General features: G+C 37.7%; 1 protein-coding gene across 1 annotated transcript in view; it reads right to left on the bottom strand.

Moving 5' to 3' along the window:
• Positions 1–117: 117 nt before the first annotated feature.
• Positions 118–10127, bottom strand: part of unm_sa1614 (un-named sa1614) — a 36909-nt gene continuing 26899 nt past the window's right edge. The window contains exons 21-29 of the mRNA XM_026932895.3: positions 9952–10059; positions 9401–9650; positions 7663–7842; positions 7507–7570; positions 7015–7082; positions 5678–5865; positions 5391–5513; positions 3291–3396; positions 118–1152 (exon numbers count right to left, since the gene is read on the bottom strand). Of these exons, the coding sequence (XP_026788696.1) occupies positions 3322–3396; positions 5391–5513; positions 5678–5865; positions 7015–7082; positions 7507–7570; positions 7663–7842; positions 9401–9650; positions 9952–10059 (1056 nt within the window). The 3' untranslated portion in view covers positions 118–1152; positions 3291–3321. The remainder of the gene's footprint in view (positions 1153–3290; positions 3397–5390; positions 5514–5677; positions 5866–7014; positions 7083–7506; positions 7571–7662; positions 7843–9400; positions 9651–9951; positions 10060–10127) is intronic.

Raw genomic sequence — 10127 nt, 5'->3', positions numbered from 1 at the left:
TTGGCCCAGCAATTTGTCCTAATTTCTATGAATTCAACATACACAACATTGAAAAATAAACATAGTACATGTCCACAATCTGACATGTCTGGGCTCTAAGCTAAGACACTTAATAGGTTCCTGTCTCCAAGTGTGTAAAAAAATCACATATTTTCAGAAAAAGAGCATTGTTTTTTTTTTTAAATCAGATTTTAAGAAACCAGTTCAAAGCATATTTTTGAGGTGTTTTAGGCCAGGGCTGTCCAATCTTATCCAGAATGGGCCGGTGAGGGTGCAGGTTAACATTCCAACCAAGCAGAAGCCACAACTGATAGTCTGTTGAAAGCCAAGGTCAACTAATTAAACAGGAGGTATCAGGTGTGGCTCCTGCTTGATTGGAAAGAAAACCTGCACCCACACTGGCCCTTTGTGGTTAAGAATGGACACCCTCGTTTTAGGCAGATCTGTTGAAAAATATCTCAAATTTGTGTAATCAGTGGGTCCTGTTTACCCATTAGGAAAGCTTGATAGCACAGTATCCTTTCTACACCATCATCCATAAAAACTACATTTCTTTGAGCTGAGGTGATGAGTTTACAATTGAATGGCCCTAAAACAAAAACTGGTTCACATAAAACTAATCCTTTAATTTAATGCATATATGCAATTAAAGACATCACTGAGTTATCATGAGACAATTTTTAGTTGTGTATGGTTAAAAATCACAATTCAGGTGACTTCACTGTTTTTCCCTTATATGACTAATGATCTCATCTTTGGACTTGCATAATCATACATGATGAAACTTAGCGCTGTGTCAAGGGCATAATCTAGGCTTGTGAGATATGACAATTTAATTGTCTATTAGATTTTATAAGATTTTACACTGCCACAATATCCAGGGACGTTTACATCGATTATATGATATTACCAGACCTGCTAACCTTCATGTATTTTGAGTAGGAGTGCCGCAATTTAACATCTGAGTAAGCTAGTTCATGTTAGCACTCAAAATATGCCAATATGCTTTTTCTTGCCAAAAAAAAAACAGGAGATAAGCCAACTGACATATGAATCTGGAATGATTGACAGTTGTGTGCTTTGAACTCTGATATCAGCTGACACCACCTGGAAGCCCATGCTCACGACTGGATTCACAGGGCACTTCACTTTCTGTCAAGGTAAAGAGAGAATCTTCTGAGTTCATTAATGTAAAAAAAAATCTATCAATGTATATTCAACTTGGGTAACATTACAGATGTGGACAAATTTGTTGGTACCCTTCCATTGAAAAAGAAGAACCCACAACTATCTCTGAAATAATTTGAAACTGATAAACATTAATGGCATCAATCACTGTTAATTCCATGTTTAACACAAATCAGACATTACTTTTGATTTTCTATTAAACTGAATATTTTATATAATGAACCACATGAAAATGACGGACAAAAAAGATGGTACCCTTAACTTAATATTTTGCTGCACCACCTTTAACAGCAATCACTGCCACAAGTGATTGCGGTGGTTTACAAGGAGACTTCTGCATTGGGTAAAAGGTATTTTGACTCACTCTTCCTGAGCAAACTGCTCTAACTGTCTGAGGTTTGAAGGGTGCAATGTTCAATAGGATTAAGATCAGTGCTCATAGAGGGCCATTGAAGAATAGTCCAATTTTTTTTCCCAGCCATTCTTGAGTGCTTTTAGTTTTGTGTTTGGGGTCATTATCCTGTTGGAGGACCCATGACCTGCGACTGAGGGAGAGCTTTCTGACACTGGGCAGTATGTTTCTCTCCAGGATGCCTTGATAGTCTTGAGCCTTCATTGTGCCCTGCACAGGTTCAAGGCCCCCTGTGCTAGACGCAGCAAAGCAGCCCCAAAACATGACTGAGCCCCCTCCATGTTTCACAGTAGGTATGGTGTTTTCTTTCTGTCTTAATTTTTCTGTCTGTGAACATAGAGCTGGTGTGACTTGGCAAAAAGCTCTAGTTTTGTTTAGTCAGTCCAAAGGACATTCTCCCTGAAACTTTGTGGCTTGTCAACATGCATTTTAGCAAATTCCATTCTGGATTTTTTATGTTTTTCTTTCAGTAATGGTGTTCTCCTGGGTCTTCTTCCATGGAGCCCATTGTTATTTAAAATGTGACGGATGGTGCAATCAGATAACCGACCTTGGAGTTCAGCTTGAGTGGCTTTGGATGTTTTCCTTGGCTCTTTGTCTAGCCGCACAATCCTTCTGATCAACCTGGGGTTGCAGTTCTTCTTGTGGCCACGTCCTGGGAGGGTGGCTACAATCCCATGGACCTTATAACTTTTTAATAATATTTGCAGCTGTAGTCACAGGAACATCAAACTTCTTGGAGATGGTCTTATAGCCTTTACCTTTAAGATGGCTATCTAAAAAATTTTTTCCTGAGCTCCTCAGACAACCCTGTCCTGTCCTGTCCTGTCCTGTCCTGTCCTGTCCTTTCTCTGGTCCATGTTGAGTGTGGTGCACACAATGATACCAAACGACACAGTGGCATGTTTTCTCTCTTTAAATAGGCTGATTGGCTGTTACTAAGATTGAAGACATGTGACACTAATTAAAGCTTAACAATTAGTTTGAAACATGATTAGAATGCAATGATTTCTAATATTTTTTTAGGGGTACCAAGAAATGTGTCCAGGCTGTTTTAGATTATCTTGGTAAAATAAACAATAAGTCATTTCTCTTCACAATTTTATTGGTTTAATCTATCACATATTACGGGCAGGGAGGTATATATGAGACTATTGCTTTTGGTTTAATCACTTTTCAGGAGCAATGAATCATTGTGTCAAAGAACTGTAAGGGTACCAACAAGTTTGTCCACGTCTGTAGATATGCAGACATTAGATAGTATATTTTTAACATCAGTTAATTATATTTATTAGGGATGGATAAAAATGGCCCTTTTTTGGCCAAAAGGGAAAAAAGGACAACAATGTTGATCTAAAGAAGATTAAACAGGCCTTCAACAACCTGTCAAATCTAACACTCTTACAAATAATGATTATAGTAATGATAATTAAAAAGTGATCAAATATACTGTTTTTTGCTCTCCTGTGCCAGTCATCACTCAGTAATGTTCTGTTATTATGTTTTTTACTGTTTACTGAGCATTAATGCACAGTCACCTAAAATTCACCATCCAGCTGAGTTTTCATCATAGCCAGCAAGCAGTTCCTGCCTGCACAGCTGATAACCTTTTGCCCTCCCCTATTCTCCTTTTAATACTGATTATTCATGATTATTCATAATTATCCAGTGTTTCTTCCAGTGTTTCTACCTTGCCATGTCTTGATCTCTTTTGCCCTGTGTCATTCAGACAATATGGAGACGAAAGATGCAGGAAACAGGCCACACTTGTTTGGCTGTCCCTCAATGTAGCCATGCTGGAAAGAAAGATTGTTGATGATTAGAGGCTTCAGTAAGACCTTCAGATAAATATTGCATAGTTCAATATTTAAAAAAGGAAAGGTAATTACACAAATGTGGCTTAAGAAAATACACCCCTGGGGGAAAAAAACCTGGAAAAAACTGCAGGCTGCACAAAGCATTCAAAAACCTCATGTTGGTTTCATGAGAGTCTTTGCCACACAACTTTACACTCTATCTCCCCATCTTTCATTCCCTCCAGAGAGCTACCTATATCCTGAAATTTATTCCTAAGATTAGTCTTGCAGGGTTTATTGTGTTCAGCAGTGCTGCATCTGCAGGGTGTTATTTAAACCCACTGTAGACTCTTGAACGCCTGACTCAGTACACAGACAGAATAAAACATGGGCAGAGAGAGAGTGATCTGGACCATCTGCTTCTTAGTGAACTGAGAGGACATTGGTACATACAGCATGGTTCTATCAGGGCTATGATATTCACAGTGCTATCAGAACCTCACTGCTTTGACATAATTTTGCTTGGCATAAAATCAGCTCCTGCTACATTTGCAGACCACTACTATTAGATTAAATGTTATTTGAATCTTTGCTTACTTTTTCATTAATATATAGTCTTATTACTCTAAATCGTATTTGTAATTCCCTCTTGTTTTAATGCTTTATCTTACTGCATTTGACACCAAAGGGAAAAATACAATGTCCGGATTTTCTACCCCTTGATTTAAAGTGCACACAGGAAATTTTAATAAACTAAATGAGTCACCCTGAAAATCAGCTTAAGTAGCTGTGTAAACCTTGTCTGAGTACAGACACCTTTTTTCCCCTCGTAAACTGTTGGGCACTCAGATTAGTTGGTAAATATCATAGTCAGTTTCCACTCTAACATTACTACTGCAAAGAACATTTAGCTTCCTTAGTAGGCTATTAAATCTCATTCACATACTGTTTCTATTTTATAAGTTATTAGAGAATATTTGAAATCTCTGAAACAGTGGTGAGTAAATGTGGTCATCTGGATGTCTGCAAAGTCAGTCAAATGACCTATTCCTGTGAAAGCTAGTAGCTGGTTCTTGGTCATGTTAAGCAGAAGTATTTAAACTATGGGGATGGGAGTAAACTTTTTAAACATCAGAGTACACCTCAAAATATGCCTAAAGAGCAGTCTTCTTTTTTCCCTAATAAAAACAGCAGATGAGCCAGTCAACACATGATGAATCTGGAATGCAAATGAAGTAATGAACTCTCAGATCTTTACTGACCACCTGGAAGACTGCCCTCTTTTCACAACAGTAATCTTTTAGCTTATCCTCTAGTCTCAATTCAGTTTTCCCACCGACAGGCCACCTTCTCATTCTGTCAAGGTAAATGCAGATTGTTTTGGGTTGATTAATGTGAAATAAAATCTGTTAATGTGTTCCACCTTCTCTAAATAATTATGTTGTTAACATCAGTTAACTATATTTAAACTTTCATCCAAAAGAGAAAAAAGGGAACAACAAAGTGTAAAATCCAACACTTTACAAATAATTTTAATGGTAATTATAATTAGAAAGTAACTAAAAATGCTGTTTGCTCTCCTGCACTGGTCAGCACTCAGACACGTTCAGACAGTTTGAGTAGCAGATCAACAGTGAAAAATGTTGGCCACATGGTCACAGTTTCTACAAGGGTTGTCAGACAAGTGGTTTATGAAGGGATTATATTGAAAATGTGCTGTTTGAAATTTTTTTTTTTTACCCTTTGTTACCCTTTACCCCTACTCAGAGGGTAAAACTACACATTGTTCTTCTTTGGGGTTGGCAAGAATGTTGTATTATAAAATTCTTATTTTTATGTGGTTTATTTATTTATTTTAATTTTATTTAAGTTTATTAAATTTTAATTTTATTTTATTGTATATGAAATCAAAAACACTGGGAAGTGGGCCTCATGGGGAGAAAGTTTGTGCATGTGTGTGTTTAGTGACAAAAAGTCAGTACTTTACTACTTACCCACCAATCGGTGTCTTCTTCTTCTAGAACCACCAGTACGTCTCCCTCACTGAAGGTAAGTTCATCATGATGATCAGCCACACAGTCATACATGGCTTTCACCCGTCTCAGCTTCGACTTCATCTGAGTAAAACACAGAGCACAGCCCTGGCACATTATACAGACTGTTACACAGCTCACTTCCCATTTTCATGATCTAGTCAACAGTAACTGAGCAAATGGTTAAAGATGTTGTGCTATGAGCTGTCTATAGAAGGGTGTGAAGTGCAGACACACGATGAGCTCACCAGGTTTCGTCTGGGCAGTGGGTGTGGGGTGCTAAGGCAGGAGGATGAGGAGCTGCCATTAGAGTCCAGGCTGAGAGAGCGAGGGGAGGTGGGGGAGAGAGCTGGGCCCTGTCGCGCCAAGCTTCTGCCGCTCTGCACAGTTGAATACAGGAAGTGGGACGTATGGCTTTCACCATCTGCCTGAAAGCCTGCAGAAAATGGAAACAAACATGACTTCCTTCCTTTTATCATAAAGTGGGAAATCCCCCCTACCAAAAACAGGAATGTGCGTAACGATTTCCTGAGAAAGTTAACAAAGGCACAAAAAGTGACTTAATAAGTGACTTAATAATTTTAATGTCATGTCATGTAATTTAATGTCAAGAGATTACTTCAAAGTCACCATTTACAATAAACTATAACTTTTAGACTTAATCTAGAACTGCATTTAGACTTAAAACAGCCTACCTAATAATATAAAAGTGAAGACCAAAATGTAATGGTGATTTATGTTGTTCCTTGTATAGCCACAATGCTTGTTAGTCACCAGTCTGTTCCTAATTGGCTACTCCACCACCATACAAATTACATTCAAAAAAAAAAAAAAAAAAACACAGTGAAGCCGTTTTAACAAAAAAATTTTTTTTTTTAAAATACACCACAAATCATTGTGAGAAGTCACACTGACACTTTGACTCAGATTTCATTTTGTTTCTATGTATTCATATGACTATGATTATGTGTTACTTTAACCCACAAGATCTAATCTGTATCAGTTGTGTGCAGTTATTATATATTATACACGTCCACACAGTTTAACAAGTCATTTTGTTTTGGAAGTGGAATTGACAGCAAAAGTATTTTCTAAACTTAATATGTTTGCTTACATCAATGGTACGCTTTGATTTCTCTGAGGGCATTTACAAACTGACTACACCATTAAAGATGGCAGACTGGATTAGCAGGTCATGGGCTAAATGTCATAGGATCATAGGAGAAGGCATCAGTTATACTTTGCATATAAATCAGTGATGAAGGACACAGATTATATTTCTGCTTTATGTTGCTTTAGACTAAAGAGTTGAGCAGTATTTTTGTGTATATTTAATACTAAATTGTTTTTTCTTATTTGTTTTTATTTCCATTCATTTTGTGAGACAAAATTCAATATATACTAACATTCCTGAAAGAGGTGTTTAAATAAATAATCCATTTTGTTATCACAGGCTCATTTTTCACTCAGACACCCTGAATACAGTATAATCCCTGTAACAACAACGTCAGCATAACTGAAGCACATAATGATAAAGATACTGTACAAAAACCACACAGAGGTGGCGAGGTGAATAAGGGCTTACTTCTTTCTGGCAGCTCAGACAGTGCGTTGAGGGCCGTCACTGGCGCAGTGTACTTTGGAGACCCTGAGCTGAAATAATCTTAATTTCAATAACAATATTCTCATTTATTAAATTCTTATTTACTTCAGTTTAAGTTACCAACATAGTACATTATATAAGAAGAGGTAGAGAAGATGTGATTGCATTGGAGTTAACTATATGTAAGTTTTGTATGGGCTGGACCGATATTCACAAAAATATTAAGGCTAAAAGTTGCTCCTAACAGGCTGATTTAATGACTGTGCTAGTCTTCATTTGAGGACTAGTTTTATTAGTTGTAGGTCTTAGAGCAATTCACAAAGCTTATTTGTGCTAAAATAATTTTTTGTTTGATTTTTTTGTGAATATGGCCTAAGGACTTAATAATAATTAATAATCCATATACAACACACAGTTTTATTTATCATACCAGCAGGCCGCAGCTGTTCTGCATCTACATATGAAGGAACTTACCCACATTTCTGGAAAGATGAGTCTTGAACACTAAAGCCTTGAGGACTTGCCGGCACTCCGTAATCTACCCAAAGAATTCCAAAAATATTAAAATAAATATGAATCTCTGAGACTTGTGTGTATAGTTCTGGGAACAGCGGGAGGAAGTGTCCATACCAGCATTTGCAGGGCAGCAGTCTCCACGGGGGCTGGGAGAAACCTGGGGTGAGGGCTCAGAGTAGGTCCGCTTATGTCGGATCACTAGAGGAGGAGGAGGAGTTCTCTTTGTACTGAGACCGACCTCACTCCAGCCATCTGGTGGACTCACAGGAGGGGGAGGGGGAGGGATGTTCGGTGCTGAAACAGAAGAGAAGAGATGGGATGAGACCAGAGACGAGAAACTAATGAGGAGAGTACCTCTGCTTCAGCAAAATGAATTTCTACTGGTACATTTCTACACTACTCTAACAAACTTCATACATTCCCTTAGGTAATTATGAAGTCCTTCTTGGGTATATTACAGCAAAAAAATGTGAAATGTACTGAGAAAGTCTTCTTTAAGTAAAATGATGAGTGACAGAAATACACAAATTGCAACATCTTTATACTTTATGAAGCTGCGTTTAATTTTCCAAGCAGTACCTCCATATCAAGTTGTTCCTCTTTCTGCTGCTCCCGTTAGGGGTCACCACGGGGGATCATTGGTCCACATATTTGATTTGGCACAGTTTTTACACCAAATGCCCTTCCTGACACAAACCTCCACAATTTTATCTGGGCTTGGGACCGGCACTGAGAGTGCACAGTTCCTGGGGTTGGTTTCCTGGCTGGGAATCAAACCCAGGCCGCAGCAGTGAGAGTGCTGTGGCCTAACCACTAGTCTTTATTTTTTTAACTTTATCTTTTTCCACTCATTTCCTCAGTTCACTATCACTGTCTTTCAAGTATTTTTATTTTAGAGGCTGCATAAAGCAAATGCCACAATTTGCAACTGGTCATGTGCTGTCATGTAATTTTGTTAAAGCTCTTAAAGGATGGTACAATTTAACTATATTTTTACAATTTATTTTAACTATTTTAAAAATTAACAATTTAGTTGTTTTATATAACAATTTGCTACATATGCAATATATTAATTAGTAATTAGTAGAACTTATTGTAATTGCATTTATAACGTTGGTGTCTATCTCAAGTACTGCTGAGTTTTTGTTTTGTATGTCTGTTGTTATTTTAAAAAACAATAAACATTTATTATCAAGAAAGGAAAAACTAGGCCTCTAAATATTTAACCATTTTTAAGTCATTTTTACTTCTACCTGCTGTCCCAGTGCTTATTAGATGTAAAACACCACATGTATTTATTTAGCAAGCTGAAGATTCCCAACTAGGGGGAGCTATTACCACTCATGTGGGAGCAGGGGAAGGAGGTTGGATGGCTGTGCTACTGTGGTGTTTTGCATCAGCATAACTGTGTCCATGTTTTCACTGTGTATTTAGAATGTTGCCCCAGGCATGATATAACAGTTATAACTGCTGTAAGACATATTGTGTGATAAAAAACTTTTCGCCCTTCTAACTTGAACACTTTAATAAATAGCTTAATCTTGTGATTTCTGTACATTGTCAGCCACATGAGGAAAAACACTACTGTAAATCCCTAACAATGCTTTACTGGTGCAGTTTGCTATTTTAAAAATGTTTATTGACCCTTAATAATCCCATAATTTCAAAATATTTGTCTGGCCCCAATGTTAACTCTGCCCCTGACTGGAACAGACCTGCTGCCCCCTTTTTTAAATAAAAAAAAAAAAAAACTTATGAGGAATATATAGTTCATCAGAGAGAGTGTATATATCATTGTGCGCTAGTGTATAGTGACAGACAAACAGAGGATGAGTCAGGAATCGTATCGTACCTCTCACTCTTGGGGGCAGAGGAGGTGCTGGTGAAGATGGTGGAGGAGGTGGAGGACTGTCCAAGCTACGTGTCTGTGGGCTGGGAACAGCATACATTTCCCGCTTATTCTCGTTTCGTGACAGAGGCAGCCTTCGGCCTACACTGAATATTCCTCCTCCTCCTCCTCCACCGCCGCGATTATGAGATGAACTGATGCTGTGGTACACACTGAATGGACGGACAAAGCGATCCTTTTTCACAGGACCTGACTGCACACAGAGGTGAATCACTTTAATACTCAGCAAATGTAAACAATGTAGACAATAATTTTGAGGAATAATAATCTGTCCTACAATGATGTATTTTCATACTTTTCATAATATTCAAGAATTTTCACAATTCCACAAAACAGTCTAATAGATGTTTAGAGGTGTAACAAAGCGTTTCTTTTTTTGTTTGTTTGTTTTTTCTCTATCATTGAAAATAGGGCATATAATTATCCTGCACAACTGCTATGACTCCAAACCTATTTTTAAGTAACATGCTTTTTCTTATTACATAGTGGCTGACCTTATCTTCCAGGTCATCATCACTTTCGTACCAGTCATCCTGCCGCAGTCTCCACTCGTACTCAACATGAATGTGCATGTTGAACTGGTTATTCTGAGCCTGCTGGATCTGAACAGTAAACTCAGAAGTTAACAAATTTTCATAATAGTTAAACTAGGTTTTTATTTATGGATGTA

Source organism: Pangasianodon hypophthalmus, chromosome 20 (genome assembly GCF_027358585.1).
Source record: "Pangasianodon hypophthalmus isolate fPanHyp1 chromosome 20, fPanHyp1.pri, whole genome shotgun sequence".
Classification (NCBI taxonomy): domain Eukaryota; kingdom Metazoa; phylum Chordata; class Actinopteri; order Siluriformes; family Pangasiidae; genus Pangasianodon; species Pangasianodon hypophthalmus.
This window is presented reverse-complemented; position numbering and strand designations above follow the sequence as displayed.